The sequence below is a fragment of the Hemibagrus wyckioides genome, linkage group LG09 (genome assembly GCF_019097595.1).
Source record: "Hemibagrus wyckioides isolate EC202008001 linkage group LG09, SWU_Hwy_1.0, whole genome shotgun sequence".
NCBI lineage: Eukaryota > Metazoa > Chordata > Actinopteri > Siluriformes > Bagridae > Hemibagrus > Hemibagrus wyckioides.
In genome coordinates this window covers 26,964,181-26,991,592 of record NC_080718.1, presented here as the reverse complement: position 1 = coordinate 26,991,592, position 27,412 = coordinate 26,964,181, and the positions used below count along the sequence as shown (strand labels likewise).

Sequence of the window (27,412 nt, the reverse complement as noted above, 5' to 3'; positions counted from 1 at the left end):
GATGGAGGCTGTGTTCTTTCGAGATCATTTTCTATTTAATGTTCCTGTTTATGAAAACTAGCAGTGTGTGTGTGTGTGTGTGTGTGTGTGTGTGTGTGTAGGCTTCAAGAGTGGGTGTTTTTACAGCTGGGCATTTCGTCTGCACTCTTCATTAGGATGTCTTAAACCGCATAGTAGTCTACAATGCTGAGTCAGTTCTATAAATTATGACACAATTAACGTGTGTGTGTGTGTGTGTGTGTGTGTGTGTGTGTGTGTGTGTGTGTTTTTAAGTGCAGTAACGGGTGTGTGCCTAGAGTTCAGGGCAGATCTGTCTTGAAGGTTGAAGAGGAAATTGAATCGTCTGGTTTGTTCTGTAAAGGAGGGCTGGGTGTCTCTCTCTCTCTCTCTCTCTCTCTCCTTCTGTCTCTCTCTTTCTGTCTCTCTCTCTTCTGTCTGTCTCTCTCTGACTTTTTCTCTGTCTCTCCTTCTCTCTCTCTCTCTCTCTCTCTCTCTTTCTTTCTCTCTCTCTCTCTCTCTCTCTCTCTCATCCTCTTCTGTCTTCATTTTTCCACTTACCCTAAAACAAGGCCTTTTTGTCCGAGGCCTCATCAGACTCACATGGTTCAGAAAAGAGAGGACGCAGAGGTGGGACGGAGTGAGGCGGAGGGGATAAAGTGTGCAAAGGAGAGATTCCTGAGGAGACAGTCAGGAAAATCACTTCTTACATCAGCTTTTGGATGCCTTCTGTTTATTCCTTCAGCTTCTGAGTCAAGAACAGAGTGGAACACAGAGTTTTAATAAAAACAAACAAAAAAAAACAAGATTTTAGAAAACTGGAAAAGTGGAAAAATTCCCAGATCAGGTCTCTGGATTTGGAAAGACAGCGGAACAAAATTCTAGAAGCTGGAAAACTTGGATAAGTTTATAGTGGAAAAATTCCCAGATCAGGTCTCTGGATTTGGAAAGACAACGGAACAAAATTCTTGAAGCTGGAAAACTGGGACAAGTTTGTAGTGGAAAAATTCACAGATCAGGTCACTGGACTCTGAAAGACAATGGAACAAAATTCTAGAAGCTGGAAAACTTGAAAAATTCCCAGATCAGGTCACTGGACTCAGAAGGACAACAGAACAAAATTCTTGAAGCTGGAAAACTGGGACGAGATTCTAGGAGTGTTAAGAGAGTGGACCGAGGACTCCGAAGCAGTGAGACTGGAACAAAATTCTAGAAACCAAAAAGACCGGAACATTTTTCCATAACCAGTGAGATAGTGGATCAAGATTCCAGAAACGGAAAAACACCGAAACAAAATTCTAGAAAGCTAAAGACTGGAATAATGCTGTAAAGACCGAACAGAACATTCTGGATTCTGGGGAAATAAACCCTGAAAAACACAGTGGGAAAAGATTCTAGAAATTAAATAAGACCGTGGAATATTACTCAAGAAACTGGAAAAAAGAAGAAGGAAGTTCTGGGAGCAGTGGAACAAATATTTTAAGAAGTGAATCTAGATCTGCAAAACGTCTGGAAATTAAGCCAGAAGTGGGAATATAGAACTCTAAAGCAATATGGAGGACAAAAAAGCAGAAGGTGAAGTAGATGAGCCTAGTTTTTTTTTTTTTTGGAAAATGTTTCTACAGTTTTATGGGTTGCAGGTTAACTAAACCTTCTGGAAACTGAAAGGTTTAGCTAGGAATGAGTGAGGATTCGGTTAATACTGAAATTCTGCTCTTTATTATTCAGACCTCTTTAGAAGTGCCAGTATGTTTTGGCTAGAAATGCGTTCAATCACTATGGAAAGCCATTGGGGTCAATATTAAGCACATCAATATGAAAGTCATTCATTAATAATCGAAATTCAGGATCATGATCGATAACGTGCATCCGACAAAAACAAAATTTTATCATTACCTGTGGGGAAAAAAATGTAGGTTGTGAAGTGCTGGATAAGCTTAAAAACGGCTGGATAATATCCATAAATGCCATACTGTATTAATTATTCATAATTATGTATTGATTATTCAAAATTAATTAATTATACATAATTAATTCATGCAGCAATATATGGCCAGTGTACTAGACTATCCTCTATCAGACGTTTCTATTCATGCTTGATATCTCCTCATAATAGTCTTATTATTTTTTTTATTTTTCCATTTTATTTAGCTTTTATATGATAATACATTTAACAGTAAAGAAACACATTTTCAGTCTACAGTCTGTATTTTGTGTAACTGATTTTTTTTGGGAGGGGCTTAAAGGTGAGTGGCGTAGATGCTACAGAGAAGCCTCAGCCTTCTGCTCAAGAAAACTCCTGGGAAATGACCCGCATGTGATTTTATTCATCCGAATGTGCAGCCTAGAAAATCATCTTATGCATGTCGACTAGCTGAGTGTCAGAGATCGTCGTATTTATGTGTTAACATTACACACGTTACACATCAGAACACTGCAGCTATGTTTCTACATTTATTCAAGATTTATTGAATCATTTTATTAATCCCAGAGGGAAGTTGCTTTGCCATGTTACAGTTGCTCTAATAAAAATGGAAGAGAGAATATATATATATATATATATATATATATATATATATATATATATATATATATATATATATATATATATATATATACTAAGAAAACTTGAAAAATAAACCATAATACAGAATAAATAAATACAAATACCATACAAATAATAGTGTAGAACTGTAATACTACACACAAGGATTGTAAATTGCTGATAAGGCTTTCTTCAAATTTTTGCAACTCATAATATTCTTTGGAATAAAAATGATTGTTTTGACCTGAGAGAATTTTAAAGTAACATTTAGAATCAACATTTCTACAAGGAATGCGGAAATGTTAAAGAAAATCATCATAAAGGTGGCATTTATGTTTAACTGCAGAATCAGCATTCTTAAATACATGAAGTAAACCCTGACACGTTACTAGAACATTGTAGAAACGTTATTTTAGTAACGTTACAAGCAAACATTAGAACCTGTTTAATACGCTACTCAATGTTCTGATCATTTTTTAATAAGTTGATGAAAAAAAAACGATCTTTTCCTTGCTCAGCTAATAATGTTATGTTCGTAGAGCCTAGTGTGAAAATGTGTTTATTTTCCAATCCATAAATATTTGCATTAATGTTAATACACCTGATAATGTCTAAGCTAATTAAATGTAAACGAATAGCTGAAGAACATGTTAGTTTTATAGACAAACATTTTTTAGCTGCAAATCAAAGCCGGGGAAAAGTTTCATGCACAAATCATTACATCACACGTTTTCTGAATGTTGCAGTAATGCTATTTCTGTAAACTTCTTAAAACTTGACGAATTTCTGAGTACATTTCAGCTACAGTGAAAGTGAAAGCTTTCCTTCTGCAGTCTGGACATATAACAGTCAGGGCAGTGGTGGTTCAAGTGGTTAAGCCTCTGGGTTGTTGATCAGGGTTCAAGTGGTTAAGACTCTGGGTTGTTGATCGGAGGATCAGGGTTCAAGCCCCACCACCCTCAAGCCCCAATTTTAAGCAATTAAGCAAGGCTTAACCCTTAACCTTAACCCTCTCTGCTCCAGGGGACGCTGTATCATAGCTGCCCTTGTGCCCTGACCTCAGCCTGGATACATGAAGAAAGTATTCCACTGTGCTGTAATGTATGTGTGGTGATAATAAAGGCTTCGTGCCCTCAGTTCTTCTTCTTCTAAATGAGTTCTAAACATTGTTTTTTATCTTAGATGGAGATGCACACATGGATGATCCAGATTTGCACATGGTGCAGGTAGAATGTCTCTTTTTCTTTTCTTTTCCTTCTCTCTCTCTCTCTCTGATGACTTTCACATGATCATGCGCTTAATTTGTGTGTGTGTGTGTGTGTGGCAAGAGAGAGATGACCTTGTAGGATAACAGATAAATGTAACCTGATTAAATCTTCTTCTCAAGTCCAAGGTCACTGAAGACAGACAGACAGACAGACACCCACCCACCCACACACACACAGAAAAATGTGTCCGGTGTTGTTAAAAGCTATTAAGTCTTAATGAAGAAAGTGTGATCGAAGTGCAACCAAATCCAGCTCAAAGAAGATTCTTTTGCACAAGCTAGCTAGCTAGATCTTGCTAGTTTGGTCTATTTGTTGGGCAACGTTTAGCTAACTTATTAAGAGTTATTTTACATATTTGCCTGGTCTATTAAGTTACCGTATAGTCAAATGAAACACTGTGTATATTTCAAACTTCAGAGACATTTTGGTTTTGTTTATATACATTTGTACACAGGAAATTGTACTTGATAAAAATATCTGTCGGGGGGGCACTTACTTTTGAGCAGTCCATCACACTGGAGTGCTGGTTTCAATAGAGATTCGAATCTAAGTTACTAATCTGTATATCTGATCCCTTTATAGATTAAACTTCATGTTCGTTTAACCGCACATTAAAGTTGCAGGCCCTGTGGGCGGAGCTGAAGGCAGGACTCAGGGGTGTGGTTCAGGAGATCTCTGCCTTACAGCAGAGCAACAGCCGTCTGGAGGAGAAAGTGTCCGAGTGCCAGAGAGACACGGCGGAGAAAATCCTGTCTCTGAGAAACACGCTGAACACACTCCAGGTACACAACACAAACATTCATCTCTGGATAATGAGGAGGTTTACACACCTTACACTTCCACACAACACAAACAAATACGTTTGTTAAGGATAAATGTGATGTTTCACAGGAAGACACAGGTACTGCTCTGTCTCAGATCTCTGAACTGACCATCAGGCAAAAGGAGCTACAGACAGATCTGGACCTACTGCAGAGGACACAACACAGGTAACACATGCTGTACAGGACACAACACAGGTAACACACACTGTACAGAACACAACACACAACACAGGTAACACACACTGTACAGAACACAACACAGGGAACACACACTGTACAGAACACAACACACAACACAGGTAACACACACTGTACAGAACACAACACACAACACAGGTAACACACGCTGTACAGAACACAACACACAACACAGGTAACACACGCTGTACAGGACACAACACAGGGAACACACACTGTACAGAACACAACACACAACACAGGTAACACACACTGTACAGAACACAACACACAACAAAGGTAACACACGCTGTACAGGACACAACACAGGTAACACACACTGTACAGAACACAACACACAACACAGGTAACACACACTGTACAGAACACAACACACAACACAGGTAACACACACTGTACAGAACACAACACAGGTAACACACGCTGTACAGGACACAACACAGGGAACACACACTGTACAGAACACAACACACAACACAGGTAACACACGCTGTACAGGACACAACACAGGTAACACACACTGTACAGAACACAACACACAACACAGGTAACACACACTGTACAGAACACAACACACAACACAGGTAACACACACTGTACAGAACACAACACACAACACAGGTAACACACACTGTACAGGACACAACACAGGTAACACACACTGTACAGAACACAACACACAACACAGGGAACACACACTGTACAGAACACAACACACAACACAGGTAACACACTGTACAGGACACAACACAGGTAACACACACTGTACAGAACACAACACACAACACAGGTAACACACACTGTACAGGACACAACACAGGTAACACACACTGTACAGAACACAACACACAACACAGGGAACACACACTGTACAGAACACAACACACAACACAGGTAACACACTGTACAGGACACAACACAGGTAACACACACTGTACAGAACACAACACACAACACAGGTAACACACACTGTACAGGACACAACACAGGTAACACACACTGTACAGAACACAACACACAACACAGGGAACACACACTGTACAGAACACAACACACAACACAGGTAACACACACTGTACAGGACACAACACAGGTAACACACACTGTACAGAACACAACACACAACACAGGTAACACACACTGTACAGGACACAACACATGTAACACACACTGTACAGAACACAACACAGGTAACACACGCTGTACAGAACACAACACAGGTAACACACGCTGTACAGGACACAACACAGGTAACACACTCTGTACAGAACACAACACAGGTAACACACACTGTACAGAACACAACACAGATAACACACGCTGTACAGAACACAACACAGGTAACACACGCTGTACAGAACACAACACAGGTAACACACGCTGTACAGGACACAACACAGGTAACACACACTGTACAGGACACAACACAGGTAACACACACTGTACAGAACACAACACACAACACAGGTAACACACACTGTACAGGACACAACACAGGTAACACACACTGTACAGAACACAACACAGGTAACACACACTGTACAGGACACAACACATGTAACACACACTGTACAGAACACAACACAGGTAACACACGCTGTACAGGACACAACACAGGTAACACACACTGTACAGAACACAACACAGGTAACACACACTGTACAGAACACAACACAGGTAACACACGCTGTACAGAACACAACACAGGTAACACACGCTGTACAGAACACAACACAGGTAACACACACTGTACAGAACACAACACAGGTAACACACACTGTACAGAACACAACACAGATAACACACGCTGTACAGAACACAACACAGGTAACACACGCTGTACAGGACACAACACAGGTAACACACGCTGTACAGGACACAACACACAAAACAAGTAACACACACTGTACAGAACACAACACACAACACAGGTAACACACACTGTACAGAACACAACACACAACACAGGTAACACACACTGTACAGAACACAACACAGGTAACACACACTGTACAGAACACAACACAGATAACACACACTGTACAGAACACAACACAGGTAACACACGCTGTACAGGACACAACACAGGTAACACACGCTGTACAGGACACAACACACAAAACAAGTAACACACACTGTACAGAACACAACACACAACACAGGTAACACACACTGTACAGAACACAACACACAACACAGGTAACACACACTGTACAGAACACAACACAGGTAACACACACTGTACAGAACACAACACAGGTAACACACACTGTACAGAACACAACACAGATAACACACACTGTACAGGACACAACACACAACACAGGTAACACACGCTGTACAGAACACAACACAGGTAACACACGCTGTACAGAACACAACACACAACACAGGTAACACACGCTGTACAGGACACAACACACAACACAGGTAACACACGCTGTACAGAACACAACACAGGTAACACACACTGTACAGGACACAACACACAACACAGGTAACACACACTGTACAGAACACAACACAGGTAACACGCTGTACAGGACACAACACAGGTAACACACGCTGTACAGAACACAACACAGGTAACACGCTGTACAGGACACAACACACAACACAGGTAACACACACTGTACAGAACACAACACAGGTAACACACACTGTACAGGACACAACACACAACACAGGTAACACACACTGTACAGAACACAACACAGGTAACACACACTGTACAGGACACAACACACAACACAGGTAACACACACTGTACAGAACACAACACAGGTAACACACGCTGTACAGGACACAACACACAACACAGGTAACACACGCTGTACAGGACACAACACACAACACAGGTAACACACACTGTACAGAACACAACACAGGTAACACACGCTGTACAGAACACAACACACAACGCAGGTAACACACGCTGTACAGGACACAACACAGGTAACACACGCTGTACAGAACACAACACACAACGCAGGTAACACACACTGTACAGAACACAACACAGGTAACACACGCTGTACAGAACACAACACACAACACAGGTAACACACACTGTACAGAACACAACACACAACACAGGTAACACACGCTGTACAGAACACAACACACAACACAGGTAACACACACTGTACAGAACACAACACAGGTAACACACGCTGTACAGGACACAACACACAACACAGGTAACACACACTGTACAGGACACAACACACAACACAGGTAACACACACTGTACAGAACACAACACAGGTAACACACACTGTACAGAACACAACACAGGTAACACGCTGTACAGGACACAACACACAACACAGGTAACACACGCTGTACAGGACACAACACACAACACAGGTAACACACACTGTACAGAACACAACACACAACACAGGTAACACACGCTGTACAGAACGCAACACACAACACAGGTAACACACGCTGTACAGAACACAACACACAACACAGGTAACACACACTGTACAGGACACAACACACAACGCAGGTAACACACACTGTACAGAACACAACACACAACACAGGTAACACACACTGTACAGAACACAACACAGGTAACACACACTGTACAGAACACAACACAGGTAACACACACTGTACAGGACACAACACACAACACAGGTAACACACACTGTACAGGACACAACACACAACGCAGGTAACACACTGTACAGAACACAACACACAACACAGGTAACACACACTGTACAGAACACAACACAGGTAACACACACTGTACAGAACACAACACACAACACAGGTAACACACGCTGTACAGAACACAACACACAACACAGGTAACACACACTGTACAGGACACAACACAGGTAACACACACTGTACAGGACACAACACAGGTAACACACACTGTACAGAACACAACACACAACACAGGTAACACACGCTGTACAGAACGCAACACACAACACAGGTAACACACACTGTACAGAACACAACACACAACACAGGTAACACACGCTGTACAGAACACAACACACAACACAGGTAACACACACTGTACAGAACACAACACAGGTAACACACACTGTACAGGACACAACACAGGTAACACACGCTGTACAGAACACAACACACAACACAGGTAACACACACTGTACAGGACACAACACACAACGCAGGTAACACACACTGTACAGAACACAACACACAACACAGGTAACACACACTGTACAGAACACAACACAGGTAACACACACTGTACAGAACACAACACAGGTAACACACACTGTACAGAACACAACACAGGTAACACACACTGTACAGGACACAACACACAACGCAGGTAACACACACTGTACAGAACACAACACACAACACAGGTAACACACACTGTACAGAACACAACACAGGTAACACACACTGTACAGAACACAACACACAACACAGGTAACACACACTGTACAGAACACAACACACAACACAGGTAACACACACTGTACAGGACACAACACATGTAACACACACTGTACAGAACACAACACAGGTAACACACGCTGTACAGGACACAACACACAACACAGGTAACACACACTGTACAGGACACAACACACAACACAGGTAACACACACTGTACAGAACACAACACAGGTAACACACACTGTACAGAACACAACACACAACACAGGTAACACACACTGTACAGAACACAACACACAACACAGGTAACACACACTGTACAGGACACAACACATGTAACACACACTGTACAGAACACAACACAGGTAACACACACTGTACAGAACACAACACACAACACAGGTAACACACACTGTACAGGACACAACACACAACGCAGGTAACACACACTGTACAGAACACAACACACAACACAGGTAACACACACTGTACAGAACACAACACAGGTAACACACACTGTACAGGACACAACACAGGTAACACACACTGTACAGGACACAACACACAACGCAGGTAACACACACTGTACAGAACACAACACACAACACAGGTAACACACACTGTACAGAACACAACACAGGTAACACACACTGTACAGAACACAACACACAACACAGGTAACACACACTGTACAGAACACAACACACAACACAGGTAACACACACTGTACAGGACACAACACATGTAACACACACTGTACAGAACACAACACAGGTAACACACGCTGTACAGGACACAACACAGGTAACACACACTGTACAGAACACAACACAGGTAACACACACTGTACAGAACACAACACAGATAACACACGCTGTACAGAACACAACACAGGTAACACACGCTGTACAGAACACAACACAGGTAACACACACTGTACAGAACACAACACAGGTAACACACACTGTACAGAACACAACACAGATAACACACGCTGTACAGAACACAACACAGGTAACACACGCTGTACAGGACACAACACAGGTAACACACGCTGTACAGGACACAACACACAAAACAAGTAACACACACTGTACAGAACACAACACACAACACAGGTAACACACACTGTACAGAACACAACACACAACACAGGTAACACACACTGTACAGAACACAACACAGGTAACACACACTGTACAGAACACAACACAGATAACACACACTGTACAGGACACAACACACAACACAGGTAACACACGCTGTACAGAACACAACACAGGTAACACACGCTGTACAGGACACAACACACAACACAGGTAACACACGCTGTACAGGACACAACACACAACACAGGTAACACACGCTGTACAGAACACAACACAGGTAACACACACTGTACAGGACACAACACACAACACAGGTAACACACACTGTACAGAACACAACACAGGTAACACGCTGTACAGGACACAACACACAACACAGGTAACACACGCTGTACAGAACACAACACAGGTAACACGCTGTACAGGACACAACACACAACACAGGTAACACACACTGTACAGAACACAACACAGGTAACACACACTGTACAGGACACAACACACAACACAGGTAACACACACTGTACAGAACACAACACAGGTAACACACACTGTACAGGACACAACACACAACACAGGTAACACACACTGTACAGAACACAACACAGGTAACACACGCTGTACAGGACACAACACACAACACAGGTAACACACGCTGTACAGGACACAACACACAACACAGGTAACACACACTGTACAGAACACAACACAGGTAACACACGCTGTACAGAACACAACACACAACGCAGGTAACACACGCTGTACAGGACACAACACAGGTAACACACGCTGTACAGAACACAACACACAACGCAGGTAACACACACTGTACAGAACACAACACAGGTAACACACGCTGTACAGAACACAACACACAACACAGGTAACACACACTGTACAGAACACAACACACAACACAGGTAACACACGCTGTACAGAACACAACACACAACACAGGTAACACACACTGTACAGAACACAACACAGGTAACACACGCTGTACAGGACACAACACACAACACAGGTAACACACACTGTACAGGACACAACACACAACACAGGTAACACACACTGTACAGAACACAACACAGGTAACACACACTGTACAGAACACAACACAGGTAACACGCTGTACAGGACACAACACACAACACAGGTAACACACGCTGTACAGGACACAACACACAACACAGGTAACACACACTGTACAGAACACAACACACAACACAGGTAACACACGCTGTACAGAACGCAACACACAACACAGGTAACACACGCTGTACAGAACACAACACACAACACAGGTAACACACACTGTACAGGACACAACACACAACGCAGGTAACACACACTGTACAGAACACAACACACAACACAGGTAACACACACTGTACAGAACACAACACAGGTAACACACACTGTACAGAACACAACACAGGTAACACACACTGTACAGGACACAACACACAACACAGGTAACACACACTGTACAGGACACAACACACAACGCAGGTAACACACTGTACAGAACACAACACACAACACAGGTAACACACACTGTACAGAACACAACACAGGTAACACACACTGTACAGGACACAACACACAACACAGGTAACACACGCTGTACAGAACACAACACACAACACAGGTAACACACACTGTACAGGACACAACACAGGTAACACACACTGTACAGGACACAACACAGGTAACACACACTGTACAGAACACAACACACAACACAGGTAACACACGCTGTACAGAACGCAACACACAACACAGGTAACACACACTGTACAGAACACAACACACAACACAGGTAACACACACTGTACAGGACACAACACAGGTAACACACGCTGTACAGAACACAACACACAACACAGGTAACACACACTGTACAGGACACAACACACAACGCAGGTAACACACACTGTACAGAACACAACACACAACACAGGTAACACACACTGTACAGAACACAACACAGGTAACACACACTGTACAGAACACAACACAGGTAACACACACTGTACAGGACACAACACACAACACAGGTAACACACACTGTACAGGACACAACACACAACGCAGGTAACACACACTGTACAGAACACAACACACAACACAGGTAACACACACTGTACAGGACACAACACAGGTAACACACACTGTACAGGACACAACACACAACGCAGGTAACACACACTGTACAGAACACAACACACAACACAGGTAACACACACTGTACAGGACACAACACAGGTAACACACACTGTACAGAACACAACACACAACACAGGTAACACACACTGTACAGAACACAACACACAACACAGGTAACACACTGTACAGGACACAACACAGGTAACACACACTGTACAGAACACAACACACAACACAGGTAACACACACTGTAGAATCCTGACATACATTATTTCTTAGCTGTCACTGAAATATCTTATTTATGTTACTGGTGGAAAATTCTCCAGGGGGGAGGAGCTAGCAGAAGGCCACACCTCTCCCTGCAGCCAAACTCAACTGAAGCGCATTCAGCATTACATCAGCAGCCTGCCGACCAATCAGAGTGAGTGAAGCTCCATCCTTTCATACACATTTATACAGGATCTTCTGATTAGACACACTTTAGGAAAGAGACAGGGTGCTGTTTGTTACTGAATGTGTGTGTGTTTTAGTTTCTGAGCAGGATGCCAGTGATTTCAAGACTCCCCCTAAAGCCCCACTTTGGCAGGAAAGGAGAGAAAGCCATGACCTGACAGAACAGATCAACCAGGATATGAGTGTGTCTCGTACACACACACATACACACACACACACACACACTAGCACTACAGTTTGTCTAAAATATCCCTTTTCATGTTTAGCAAAGCCATTAAGTGTCTCACTCATGGTACATCAGTCTTATTAAATTTAAAATCTGTTAAAAGTGTTCTGTAAGGCAGAAATTAGCACCATTTTATTTCCAGAACCTCGCTGCTAGAAACCAGGAAAGTATGAGAATGATGTAGTAAATGCATGAACTTGGGGTGGTCAAGGCTAGGGGTTTCAGAAAATTCATAATGTCCAAGGCTAGGGGTTTTTAGCCAAAAGAATGGCTAGCCAGCTGTGTGTGTGTGTGTGTGTGTACAGGTCCAAGGCAGGTAGCTGCTCTGGGACTGCTGGAATCAGAGAGAGTGTACGTGTCATATCTATCTCTGCTGCTGAAGGCCAACATCACCTACAACGGCTGTGAAAACTCTAACCTCAAAGACAAACGGTAACACACACAAACACACACACACACACACACACACAGATGGAGTTATACAGCCGATTTACTATAACCTCAGACAAATCTGAAGCTTAAATACTTGTGTCTCAATTTGTGTCCAATTTCTTCTGCACCACCTAATTAAATTCCACTTACTTTGTGTATTATGTGTTTCTTTCCTTTTTTTTCTTCCTCAGGCTGTTCCCATCCTCTTTGCGGTTTTTGATCCAGCAGCACCTGGAGCTGTTGCATCTACTGCAAGAACGTGTGCTGAAGAGTCACTGGCAAGGCATCATGGGAGACGTGTTTCTGAGGCTTACTAGTAAAGAGGTACTAGAGCTTTTGCTATTGTTTATCAGTCCCAATGAAAGGGTGTGGCTTAATTGAATGTCAGTCCTAGGGAAAGAGGCGTGGCTTATGTGCATGCCAGTCCTAGGGAACGAGGCGTGGCTTATGTGCATGTCAGTCCTAGGGAATGAGGCGTGGCTTATGTGCATGTCAGTCTTAGGGAACGAGGCGTGGCTTATGTGCATGTCAGTCCTAGGGAATGAGGCGTGGCTTATGTGCATGTCAGTCTTAGGGAACGAGGCGTGGCTTATGTGCATGTCAGTCTTAGGGAACGAGGCGTGGCTTATGTGCATGTCAGTCCTAGGGAATGAGGCGTGGCTTATGTGCATGTCAGTCTTAGGGAACGAGGCGTGGCTTATGTGCATGTCAGTCCTAGGGAATGAGGCGTGGCTTATGTGCATGTCAGTCTTAGGGAACGAGGCGTGGCTTATGTGCATGTCAGTCCTAGGGAAAGAGGCGTGGCTTATGTGCATTTCAGTCCTAGGGAACGAGGCGTGGCTTATGTGCATGTCAGTTCTAGGGAATGAGGCGTGGCTTATGTGCATGTCAGTCCTAGGGAATGAGGCGTGGCTTATGTGCATGTCAGTCCTAGGGAACGAGGCGTGGCTTATGTGCATGTCAGTCCTAGGGAAAGAGGCGTGGCTTATGTGCATTTCAGTCCTAGGGAAAGAGGCGTGGCTTATGTGCATGTCAGTCCTAGAGAACGAGGTGTGGCTTATGTGCATGTCAGTTTTAGTAAAGGAGGCATGGCTTATGTGCATGTCAGTTCTAGGGAAAGAGGCGTGGCTTATGTGCATATCAGTCCCAGGGAAAGAGATGTCGCCTACGTGCCCGTCAGTTTCGGTGAACACGTCATGGCTTATGTGCATCAGTCCCTATGAAAAAGGCACAGAGTAAATCTTGATCCAACATGAGGATAATGATGTGGATGAAATGAGAGCTGAAGGCTGATATAAACTGTGTTTCACAGAGTGATTTTCTAGACAACTACGTGTCCTATCTAAAGGAGCTCCCCGAGTGTCTTTCAGCCGCAAGCTTGTTCTCAAAACATGTTGGCCTGCTAGAGGTATACACACAAACACACACACACACACACACACACACACAAAGATCAGATGTGATGAGTGAAAGATGTGTCCTGATTGGCTGTGCATGTTCTAATCTAGGGTAACATCACAGGAGATGAGACACACCCATCCCTCCACACTCTGCTGCTCCAGCCAGTTCAGCGTATCCCAGAATATCTCAGGCTCTTACAGGTGTCCATCCATCCATCCATCCATCCATCCATATATCTAGTCCATTAATATTATATAAAAAATATTATATATAATATAGACACATCACTTATCTTTTATCATTACTTTTTGTGTGTGTGTGTGTGTGTATGTTAGAGCCTGTTGCATCAAACGGAATCTGAGCATCCAGATTATTACCTCCTCCTTGTGTGTGTACAGCATCTACGGTCTTTCACCACCCAGTACAGTAACCTTCTCCAGCACAACCAGGAGCTCCTCACAAACTCACACACACACAGTCCGAGAGAACACACACACAACCTGTGCACACACCAGCCGGACCGGATGACACACACACGCAAGGAATTCAGCAGGTCAGACCACTGCCTTGTGATCAGAGAGAATCTTAACTGACCTGGGGTTTATTGTGTGTTGAACTGACCTGGTGTTTATTGTGTGTTGAACTGACCTGGTGTTTATTGTGTGTTGAACTGACCTGGTGTTTATTGTGTGTTGAACTGACCTGGTGTTTATTGTGTGTTGAACTGACCTGGTGTTTATTGTGTGTTGAACTGACCTGGTGTTTGTTGTGTGTTGAACTGACCTGGTGTTTATTGTGTGTTGAACTGACCTGGGGTTTATTGTGTGTTGAACTGACCTGGTGTTTATTGTGTGTTGAACTGACCTGGTGTTTATTGTGTGTTGAACTGACCTGGTGTTTATTGTGTGTTGAACTGACCTGGTGTTTATTGTGTGTTGAACTGACCTGGTGTTTGTTGTGTGTTGAACTGACCTGGTGTTTGTTGTGTGTTGAACTGACCTGGTGTTTGTTGTGTGTTGAACTGACCTGGTGTTTATTGTGTGTTGAACTGACCTGGTGTTTGTTGTGTGTTGAACTGACCTGGTGTTTATTGTGTGTTGAACTGACCTGGTGTTTATTGTGTGTTGAACTGACCTGGTGTTTGTTGTGTGTTGAACTGACCTGGTGTTTGTTGTGTGTTGAACTGACCTGGTGTTTGTTGTGTGTTGAACTGACCTGGTGTTTATTGTGTGTTGAACTGACCTGGTGTTTATTGTGTGTTGAACTGACCTGGTGTTTGTTGTGTGTTGAACTGACCTGGTGTTTGTTGTGTGTTGAACTGACCTGGTGTTTGTTGTGTGTAGAACTGACCTGGTGTTTATTGTGTGTTGAACTGACCTGGTGTTTGTTGTGTGTTGGACTGACCTGGTGTTTGTTGTGTGTAGAACTGACCTGGTGTTTGTTGTGTGTAGAACTGACCTGGTGTTTGTTGTGTGTTGAACTGACCTGGTGTTTGTTGTGTGTTGAACTGACCTGGTGTTTATTGTGTGTAGAACTGACCTGGTGTTTATTGTGTGTTGAACTGACCTGGTGTTTATTGTGTGTAGAACTGACCTGGTGTTTATTGTGTGTAGAACTGACCTGGTGTTTATTGTGTGTAGAACTGACCTGGTGTTTATTGTGTGTTGAACTGACCTGGTGTTTATTGTGTGTTGAACTGACCTGGTGTTTATTGTGTGTTGAACTGACCTGGTGTTTATTGTGTGTTGAACTGACCTGGTGTTTATTGTGTGTTGAACTGACCTGGTGTTTGTTGTGTGTTGAACTGACCTGGTGTTTGTTGTGTGTTGAACTGACCTGGTGTTTGTTGTGTGTTGAACTGACCTGGTGTTTATTGTGTGTTGAACTGACCTGGTGTTTATTGTGTGTTGAACTGACCTGGTGTTTGTTGTGTGTTGAACTGACCTGGTGTTTGTTGTGTGTAGAACTGACCTGGTGTTTATTGTGTGTTGAACTGACCTGGTGTTTGTTGTGTGTTGAACTGACCTGGTGTTTATTGTGTGTTGAACTGACCTGGTGTTTATTGTGTGTTGAACTGACCTGGTGTTTATTGTGTGTTGAACTGACCTGGTGTTTATTGTGTGTTGAACTGACCTGGTGTTTATTGTGTGTTGAACTGACCTGGTGTTTATTGTGTGTGATTCAGATCTTCAGTAAAGCAGCTGTATAAAGTGGATTATGAGAATTCATCAAATTACAGTAGCACAAGTGCACTAATGTGAGTCAGCATCAGCACATCATAATCACAACAATCTTCATCCATCTGTCTCTCTAACTCATCCATTCTTCCATCTATTCTATCCATCCACTCATCCAATTATCACATCTAACTATCTACCATCTATTCTATCTATCCTGCCCTTCAAGGATTCCATCCATCTGTCCATTTTATAATCCATTCTTCCATCTATTACATCCATCCATCTGTCTGTTATCCCCAATCCTCTTCTGTCTATTTTAACAATCCTTTCATCATTCCACCATTTCATTGATTTTCCAGCCATCCATTTATCCATCCACTCAATCATTCCATCCATCCATCCAGCCATCCATCCACTCAATCATTCCATCCATCCATCTGTCCATTCATTCAAACATTCCATCCATCCATCCATCCACTCAAGCATTCCATCCATCCACTCAATCATTCAACTTATCCATCCATTCAATCATTCCATCCATTCATCCATCCATCCATCATTCCATCCATCCACTCAATCATTCCATCCATTCTACTAAATAATTAGTGGTATTCCATGCACCTATCCCTCCATCCAATCCATTCTCATCCATTTATTTCTTCATCCAACTAACTGTAATAATCTTTCATAGATCCACTTATTATCCCTCTATCTGCTCATCATTCATTCACCCCATCAAACTACTGAATTAATTCACCTATTCCATTTCGTATAAATCTTATCAATTATACGCTTTGTCTATCTCTTTTCATCCCTCTCTCTCAGTGATCTAGCTCACGGTCAGAGCAGAAAGAAAGCAGCAGTCCGTCGTTACCCGGACTGGGAGGTGGAGCCTAATCGTTTTCACCCTGACATTTCCTTTGCATCAGACTCCGAATCTCGTCCCAAAGCCACACCCACTCAACTCCACAGGATTCCAGAGACAGAAAGGGTGGGGTCAGCCCTGGCCGATGCAATGGGAGCGTTCCTCCCATACAGAGAAGGGGACTCTCGCTGTTCGAGTCGTTCTCATTCCACTGACTCCAGCATCGACATAGCTTTTGTGAGCTGTAACCCCTCCCTCAATCCAGACCGTCAGTCACACAGCAGAGTGCACAGCAGTGTGGGTGGGGTTTACAGACCCAATCGTGGCTGTGTGTCGCCTGATTCGATGAAGCCTTTACAGCCGGTACAACGGAAGAGCAAGTCGCTGAACGGCTTGCAGCTGGACAGCATTGACGGCCACGCCCACCTGGTCAGAAGTCCCATCCACCCGAGGCTGGTGCGCCAATCGAGCGCCAAATCGAGGCTGAGGAATAGTAGTCCAGAGCGGCATCACGAACCCAACACACACACCACCGCTGAGGACCTCACACAACAACTACACAAGGTTACACAACACAACCCAACACTTCTCTAAACCGGAAGATGGTTTAGTTCTATAAGTGTATATTACAAGTGTACATGCTTTCCTTATTCAGGATTCTGGTCCTCCAACATGGGAGGAGTTCAAATGGAAAGGCGTGTCTGATGAAGGTGACCACACCCCTCTGAGTGAGCGGAGCAGGAAGGAGGGCAAAGGTTTCCGGAGCTCCTTCAAAAAACTCTTTAAAAAGAAGTGAGGGTAACAAAATTTCTGTAACACACATACACTATATTGCCAAAAGTACTGGGACACCCCTCCAAATCACTGAATCCAGGTGTTGTTTTTCAGGGGTTAGGCTCGGCCCCTTAGTTCCAGTGAAAGGAACTCTTAATGCTTCAGCTTCATACCAAGACATTTTGGACAATTTCATGCTCCCAACTCCCAACCAGGTGTTCTATGGGGTTGAGGTCAGGACTCTGTGAAGTTCCTCCACACCAAACTCACTCATCCATGTCTTTATGGACCTTGCTTTGGTCACTGGTGTGCAGTCATGTTGGAACAGGAAGGGGTCATCCCCAAACTGTTCCCACAAAGTTGGGAGCATGAAATTGTCCAAAATGTCTTGGTATGAAGCTGAAGCATTAAGAGTTCCTTTCACTGGAATTAAGGGGTGCACTTCTCTCCCTCATACCTATGCATTTGGGGAAGGATTGAGTGTTATGTGGGACGTCAAGACAATCGAAGAGTGGAGAGATAGAAACTGTCTCTGATGAACTGCGGTCCGTTTGATTTGATATAGTTGTTGGTTTTGTATGTAAGTGTCTCAACTCTTAGGACCAGATGTACATTAGCAGCATGAGAGTTGGATGTGGCTTGTGAGCTGCGGTTTGGGCTTAAGTCCATTCGCAAACCATGAAATCCATCCATTTTTGACAATTAGAGACTTTTCAAAATATGTAATATATACACCTGCACACATTTATTCACACACAGTATATTTTTATCACACATGAACACAACTCCGCCACTAGATGGTGGTGTTTTCAGTCTGTCCGTGTGTCCGTCCAGCCCTAAGGGCATCAGATTAGCGTGACATGTCAGGACAGAGCGGTTGAAAGTTTATATGGAATGATCATCATAGCCTGCAGATGAACTCAGTAGATTCTGGAGCGGATCCAAACTGGGTCCCGGTCACTGTAAGGTCAAACCTCAAACTGGAAGAGTTCTTTTTACATTCCCTCAATAGCTTCCGTCCTGTATGGAGAGTATTTTAAGGATATTTCTTGTGTGTGTGTGTGTTAGGTCTGGTGGCGAGAGCAAGGTGGAGAAAGCTGTGGAGAAGGTCGAAGGACAGAGCAGCAGTGAGCTGGAATCTGGGAGGTCAAACAGAGCGCGACAACCTGGAGATATCGACAGAGGAACTGCGGTTTAAACACACACACACACACTCTCTCTCTCTCTCTATGAGAAGAATCTATTTTTGTTATTATGCACCATCTCTCACTCTTTCTCTCTCTACTAGAAGAATCTATTTTTGTTGTTAATGCACCATCTCTTTCTTTCTTTCTCTCTCTCTTCTGGAAGAATCTATTTTTGTTGTTAATGCACCAACTCTCTCTGTCTCTCTCTCTCTCACTCACACACACACCCCTTTTGTCCCTTCTTTAATGCTTTCCTAATATCCTTCCCTCTCCTCTCTCAGAATGCTATTAACCTCCACGATATAGAAATAACCTCACTTTTTCCTCCACTTTTTCTTTTACACCACACAATAACACACAATTCCACGATTTCATTTCGTCTGAATATTGACATTCACATGACATTAAAATGAAACTAAAATCATTAATGAGTGTTTATGGAATTTAATAACAGACACAATGACCACCGTTTTGTTTTTTGTTTTTTCACCTTTAATGTGTTACCTCAATCTCATAGATCAGTTTCACTTTCAAAACAAAATATAGACGATTATACAGTCTGTAAAACCAAATATTATCGTACACTATTTACAGGTCATGTGCATCGTAGTGTGAAGTGAAAGTGTTAAACGCAGCAGAAGAAAGAACACGGACTCGGTTTTGTTATAAACACATGCTGAAACCTGTGTGGTGACGTTACGGGATGAAAAAGGCTGCACTCTGGAAGGTTGCACTTTAAACACGTTTATCTCTCTCTCTCACATATACACTCTCTGTGTCTCTGTCTGTGTTCAGCGATGTGTGTATTATTCTACACCCTGCATGTTTTGACTGGTAAGCAATGCGTTATGTCTAATGGAAACACACGGCAAGTCTCGATCCGTCAACATTACCGACTCCGGTGATTAATTAAACGTAGTCCATCAGCCAAGATAAGTTCGCTCTACAGTTTTGCACAGAAGCTACGAGGCTAACGGAAATAGATAACGGAAGCTGACTCGTCTCAGACGGAAAACAGCTCAGACGTCTCGCCTCCAATGTTTCGCGGGTGGGCGTGGCTTACAAAGTGATGGAGATGATAATACACGGTGAAAGAAAGAAAATCAGAAATCACCCAAAAATTGTAAAACCAGCAGCCGATCTGTTATTAGATGAGTATACACCGATCAGGTATAACATCAGCTAGACCACTGGATCAGAGCATCTCCAAAACTGCAGCTCTTGTGGGGTGTTCCCGGTCTGCAGTGGTCAGTCTCTATCAAAAGTGGTCCAAGGAAGGAACAGTGGTGAACCGGCAACAGGGTCATGGGCGGTCAAGGCTCACTGATGGACGTGGGGAGTGAAGACTGGTCCGTGTGATCCGATCCAACAGACGAGCTACTGTTGCTCAAACTGTTGAAGAAGTTGATGCATGATGGGTCAGGGCTGTTTTGGCGGCAAAATGGGGACCAACACAATATTAGGCATAATGTTATGCCTGATCGGTGTATAAAATGATATAAAACTAGTGTTAAACATCGTGAGTCACATCCAGCATCTGTTTTCTAGTTTTGTTCACTTGGCGTTTCCGCAGCTCTGTCCTTCGGCTCAGTTTGTGTCTCGCGGCTCAGTTTAGCAGCTCGCGTGTCCAGAAAAAACCCTAAAAAACTTTCTACTGGTTAGTCGATTCAGAGTCAAAATAAACAAAACAGACAGAGAAAGCAGAGAGTTTTAGGTGCGATAAACTTCCATCACTTGACTCATAGCTTCAGTGCAAAATTAAAGAAGCAAACATCAAGAGTAAATCAATCACGTCTTGACTGATTAGGGCAAAAAAGTCTTTGCTGACATCTGATCGACGTTCCAAAATGGCAAACTGACCTGAATTGCATGATATTTGAACCCTAAATCATTTTATTTAACCATGGAGCGTGAAGAAGTGCACTTTTTCCCCTTAGTAAGCGTGGTCACATTGCTAACTGATCACCCAGACAGTCATTACAGTCATTTCCAAAAATAAAAATGATAGTAATAATAATAATAATAATAACATTCTACGACAGACGCTGATGTTCAGCTACGATCACAAGGACGTCCCGGTGTCCGAATCCGAACCGCGCCTCTCTCGTGCTGAATGAAAACGACGCACTGACGGACGACATGCACTAGATGTGTGAGAGTTAGACGTTAAGACGAAACGTTGCGATGTAATCATGCACCGACCAATCAGAGGCAGTATTGTATATTTTTCATTTTAAATCAGCTACATCCGTCCCTAACAGACCGGCACCTTTTTCCAGACGACGCCAAAACGTCCTTGTGAAGTCGACTTTATTAAGGAAACGTGTCCTAGAGTTCTCCTTTTCTTTCATATTTACACCTCCATCTCCACCACACTGCGTGCGTTCTACCTCCAAAAAAATCCTAAAACTCCTCGCTAACCTCTATCGTTTGTTAGGTCTATTAACTATCCACGTCACAGCGCGCGTAGAAACGTGCGTGTCCGTAGTGTAAAGCGGCACATGGATTATTTATTTATTTATCTCTCCTCCCCTCCACACACACACACACACACACACACACACACACACGTTTCTGAACACCTAAGCAGCAAAAGCCTAACTGAACAGCGAAAGTCACATTATAGTCCGTATAAAACTGTGCAAATTTTCAATACAGTGATTAATTAAAAGTTAAAACGAGGCATGGCTTTCAGTCCGGAGCGACCACACACACACACACACACACACAAAGGACGTCCCGCTTCATCATACAACAAACACACACGGCTTTTGTTTTTTCTGTAGTGAATTTTGATTTGTTTTTCCGTACAATTCGGCCCACGGGTTTTTAAAGAATGGGAATTTGATTGATTTGGCAATTTGTGATAATTATTCAATATATAAAACAGCAAAACACACAGAGGGACAAATCCCCATGAGCTCAAACTCACTGATCGGCAAAAAAATCGACAATCATACAGGTGTGTAAAGCCAGTACGCTATTTACAGGTCATGTGCTGCAGCATGCAGTGAACATGTCCAGCTTTATCAGTAACACACGCTGGACAGAGGTTAAAGCAACGAGATCATGGGATGAATCTGAACAATGAAGTGTGTGTAAATAACAGAGCTCGTTCAAGATCATCATTCTGAAATTACGTCTCGAGTCCACTTTTCGTGTTCGCGTATTAATTTACGTATAAAATGGGCATGAGTTTTATCTTATTGTTATCTGATTAGCTTTTGTGAGGCAAAAAAAGAGACGGGTTATACATGTTCAATTCAATAGCTGTAACCAGAGATGGTACTGATCCGACAAAAAAGATGGAGATCGGAAACGGAATTCTGTCTAATCACCAAAGATAAAAAAAAACGGATTTGGAAAGAAATGTACTTTTTGGAACTAGAAATGTTTACATATAATGAGAATTGAACCGCTTTTTTCTTCGGTAAGAGTAATTTTTATTAGACGTCAAACTTTGACTATTATACACCGATCAGGCATAACATTGTGAGCAGTGATAGGTGAAGTGAATAAGACTGATGATCTCCTCATCATGGCACCTGTTAGTGGGTGGGATATATTAAGCAGCAAGTCAACATTATGTCCTCAAAGTTGATGTTAGAAGCAGGAAAAATAGACAAGTGTAAGGATTTGAGCAAGTTTGATGAAGGACCAAATTGTGATGGCTAGACCACTGGATCAGGGCATCTCCAAAACTGCAGCTCTTGTGGGGTGTTCCCGGTCTGCAGTGGTCAGTATCTATCAAAAGTGGTCCAAAGAAGGAACAGTGGTGAACCGGTGACAGGGTCATGGGCGGTCAAGACTCATTGACGCATGTGGGGAGCTACTGTTGCTCAAACTGCTGAAGAAGTTAATGCTGGTTCTGATAGAAAGGGGTCAGAATACACAGTGCAGGACGGGTCAGGGCTGTTTTAGCAGCAAAATGGGGACAATATTAGGCAGGTGGTCATGTTATACCTGATCAGTGTATTTGTAAAAATAATTAAAGCATCAGGATCAGTTCCAATCTCAGAAAAGAAAAGATCTCTAGCTGTAACAGCGATGCAGCGACCATGTTAGCAAGCTGGAAACAAAAAAGTGGAGAATTTGGCGATCTCTGGAAAGTCTGGCACTCGTAATACAACACAGGACCTTAAAATGTATTGAACTATCCTGAAATCACATAAAGCTGACATGTTCGACTGTGAAAATCCACATCTGTTTAATATTTAAAGACTTTTTCAGTACACTGTGATGTTCCAGTTCTCACTGAAATCTCGGTCACTGAATTTTGGAGGACACGTGCGATGGCGAATTGTCCCGGATGTTTTCTCTCAGACAATAAAAAAGATTGGCTAGACATGCTCCTCCCAAATAAGACACAAATAATACGACGTCACTTCAAGTTATACGACTGATTATTGGCACGTAAACGTTATGTATTAAATCAAATACTTCAAACTCCTACTGTTTAAAACCCATGGGCCAGTCGTAATCTCGGACCAAACCCTCCGTCCTATGTGAGAATTCTACACGTATAAACAACGTGGCTGGGATCCAAACTGCGAGTTGAGCAAGATGAACAAAACCCGTGTAGCTAAAAATACAGCAAGAAGACTTCTTTGCATAACATATCCTGTATTAAGAAAGCGAGTGAACCTGCTCTTGGTCCTGAACTCTAGACGTCTAAGTAACAAAACCTGGGAGAAAATTTGGAGGTGGAATGTGCTGGAATTCGTTTGAATAGACAGCGAGAAGCCTAACAGTAATGCTTAAACAAATATTAAAAATACATCAAAAAAATAAAATAAAATAAAAACAAATTTATTTTCAGTTTTTAATCCGAGCTAAAAATAGATAAATATATATAGGAAAGAACTGTCGAAAGTATTAAGAAGTACAGAACATCTATCCCTCTCTCGCTTCACTGCTGGACTTTTTAAATAAAAAATAAAAAATTACACAAGGAACAAAGGACTAACTGACCGTAAACACGGCTAATGACCACCTGAAGACTGTAGTGTTGATCGAGTTAACCCTTTAATACCTGAAGATTAGTGACCGAATTCCGTCTTGGGTAAAGAAGCGCTGAAGCCGAATCTTTATATCATCATTATTATTATTTTACGATATTAGCACAATATTAGGATAAAAATGAATACATGTTTCATGAGATATATATATATATTTAAAAGAAGTAGTGCGTTTGAAAACCATTTCCAAATGAAGCATCAATTCCTTTCTGCGTGTTTACGGCTCATTCAGATTTTAGTGAAAACCGGCACGGGAATGCCGAGCGCCTTCGGATGAAACCTTCTTCCTTTGATCCGAATAACCAAAGTATGTACACGAGTCCGTTAGCTTTACTGTAACTTCTATGCAAGTATGTGTTCTGATACTGCGATGCATAAATTCACAAGCATATTAGTGTTGTTTTTTTTTTAGTTATTATTTATTATTATTACTACTAGAATAGGTTACGGTGACAAATACCTACACAGAAGTTACAACTCTACTCTTTTCGGTTTGAAAAGTCGGCGTTTTCGGTAACAGTTTCGTTTGGTTACTTGGTTTGCGCAGGCTAGCTGTGGAACGACTTCATAACACACGGGGAATATGTTTACAGAATAACACGCAGTGTGGGAAAACTCACCTCGGTCTCCGTGAGAGAATATTTTAAAGCAATCCGTCTTCACATTGGAAAGGAAGAAATAGAGAGAGAGAGAGAGAGAGAGAGAGAGAGAGACAGAGAGAGAGAGAGAGGGGGGTGATACAGATAGAAAGAGAGAGAGAGAGAGAGTGGTGATAAAGAGAGAGAGGGAGGGAGAGGGGTGATACAGAGAGAGAGAGAGGGAAAGAGGGAGAGGGAGGGAAAGAGGGAGAGGGAGGGAGGGAGGGAGAGAGAGAGAGGAAGGAAGGAAGGAAGGAATTGAGAGAGTGGGAGGGACGAAAGTAGAGAGATAGAGAAGAAGGAAGGAAGGAAGGAAGGAAGGTGAGAGAGGAAGGGATGGAGGAAAGAAGGAAGGAAAGAAGTGCTGTCTAGAACTGGAACCTCATCTGAGCTTTAGCAGACGATCGAAAATTCCACCACTGATTAATCAGTGAAAACAGCTTAATTATCCTTCGTCTTCTTGTCCTCGTCACCTTTGAAACAAATTCTTCCTGTCTTTCTTCTTAGAACATCATTTTTATAACAATACTGTAGATTTCAGCTAAAGTTAGCAGAAGTTTTGGTTCAGTTCGTGGACTTTAGTGCATCAGCATCGTGAGCGAGTGAACTGAAATTTGTTGTAGTGTTCAGACCGAGATGCTACGCTCACACACACACACACACACACACACACACACACCGAATTACTCTGGAATCATGTCTGGATTCGGTGTGTGTTGTAAAAAATCTCACTCACTAGCATCACGACTCGGTTTGCAAGCCGAATCATTCCCATTACGTGTAACGTGTAGTGGCTAAATAAAAAAAATATTCAATTAGCATGAAAGCAGCTACATAAGAGCAGGCTGAATTTATTTCAAGATTCTTTACAGTTAAAGCGATAGCGGCTTATAGTATAAGGTTAAAAATGCTAAGAGAATAAAAGTAGTGTGTCTAGATGGTTTTAGAGACCAGGTTTGGATCTGGGATACAATCATAAGCGCTCTAGGTTCCTGAACTCTTATAAAGCAGCATTTCTACAAGAACGTTCCGGAAAAAATATAAATAAATAAAATATCTCTCACATTATGTTGAAGATACTGACTTTTTACCCAAAGTGCCTCGCTCTTTAAACCTAATTTGTTGCTAATCCGTGTGTTACGAAGTCGTTACATGGCTAGCCGTAAGTGATATGATGTTACCAGCGCTGTAAAGGTGTATCGGCTCTAATTCGGGAGCCGGACCGGGAACGAGGGAAGGCTGCAGGCAGGGATGATGGGAACTAAAAATCTGGAATTTTTTTTTTTAAAAAGGGAAGGAAAAACAAAAACAAACAAAACAAGACGCCTCGTTGTAACATGCCACAATAAATAATTTAAACCGGACAAGTCAGCGAGGCGGGTCAGGGTGGGATACGAGCTGTGGTGTGTGTGTGTAAAGAGTGTGTAGTGTGTGTGATTATGGCTGTGTCATAGCAGACAGTAGTGTAAGGAGGGTAGCTGCTGGCGTATTGTTTACAGGAATGTGTGTGTGTGTGCGCACATGTAGCTTATAGCTGTGGCGGGGGTGTAGTGTGTTATGTAGCGTAGCGGAGGAATGCTGTTTAGTGTGTGTGTGTGTGTGTGTGTGTGTTTTCAGTAGCTGTTCTCATGGCCCGCAAGTATGTACAGGTTACTCTGCGCTGTCGGGTTATCTGTCGGTCGACTCTCTAAAACCACCGTCCTGTAACACACACACACACA

The 27,412-nt window shown here is 42.7% G+C and overlaps 2 protein-coding genes across 8 annotated transcripts in view; one reads left to right on the top strand and one right to left on the bottom strand.

Annotated features, from left to right (window-relative positions):
* The first annotated feature begins 360 nt into the window (after positions 1-360).
* Positions 361-21,602, top strand: arhgef33 (Rho guanine nucleotide exchange factor (GEF) 33). Of its 3 annotated transcripts, none has more exons than XM_058398517.1 (15): positions 361-1,572; positions 3,725-3,768; positions 4,428-4,592; positions 4,702-4,799; positions 12,844-12,938; positions 13,048-13,152; positions 13,502-13,628; positions 13,820-13,952; positions 14,941-15,036; positions 15,137-15,229; positions 15,365-15,582; positions 17,215-17,286; positions 18,035-18,638; positions 18,730-18,872; positions 19,917-20,055. In XM_058398517.1, the coding sequence occupies exons 1-14, from the start codon at positions 1,551-1,553 to the stop codon at positions 18,868-18,870; spliced, it is 2,013 nt and encodes a 670-aa protein (XP_058254500.1). In that variant the 5' UTR covers positions 361-1,550; the 3' UTR covers positions 18,871-18,872; positions 19,917-20,055. The 3 variants fall into 3 exon arrangements, with proteins under 3 accessions (XP_058254500.1, XP_058254498.1, XP_058254499.1); XM_058398515.1 differs by having other exon boundaries at positions 363-1,572; positions 18,730-18,866; positions 19,917-21,602; XM_058398516.1 differs by lacking the exon at positions 13,048-13,152 and having other exon boundaries at positions 363-1,572; positions 18,730-18,866; positions 19,917-21,602.
* Positions 21,603-22,391: 789 nt separating this feature from the next.
* map4k3b (mitogen-activated protein kinase kinase kinase kinase 3b) overlaps positions 22,392-27,412 on the bottom strand; it is a 37,283-nt gene continuing 32,262 nt past the window's right edge. For all 5 annotated transcript variants that reach the window (XM_058398507.1, XM_058398512.1, XM_058398510.1 and 2 more), the window contains one exon: positions 22,392-27,392. In XM_058398507.1, coding sequence (XP_058254490.1) covers positions 27,305-27,392 — 88 coding nt within the window. In that variant the 3' untranslated portion in view covers positions 22,392-27,304. The remainder of the gene's footprint in view (positions 27,393-27,412) is intronic.

Coding starts and splice junctions, on each gene's coding strand:
- arhgef33 (XM_058398515.1), top strand. CDS start 1,551: ATGGAGGACAAAAAAGCAGAAG. Junction 1,573..3,724: donor GGAGGACAAAAAAGCAGAAG/GTGAAGTAGATG, acceptor TTTTTATCTTAG/ATGGAGATGCACACATGGAT. Junction 15,583..17,214: donor ACACGCAAGGAATTCAGCAG/GTCAGACCACTG, acceptor TGTGTGATTCAG/ATCTTCAGTAAAGCAGCTGT.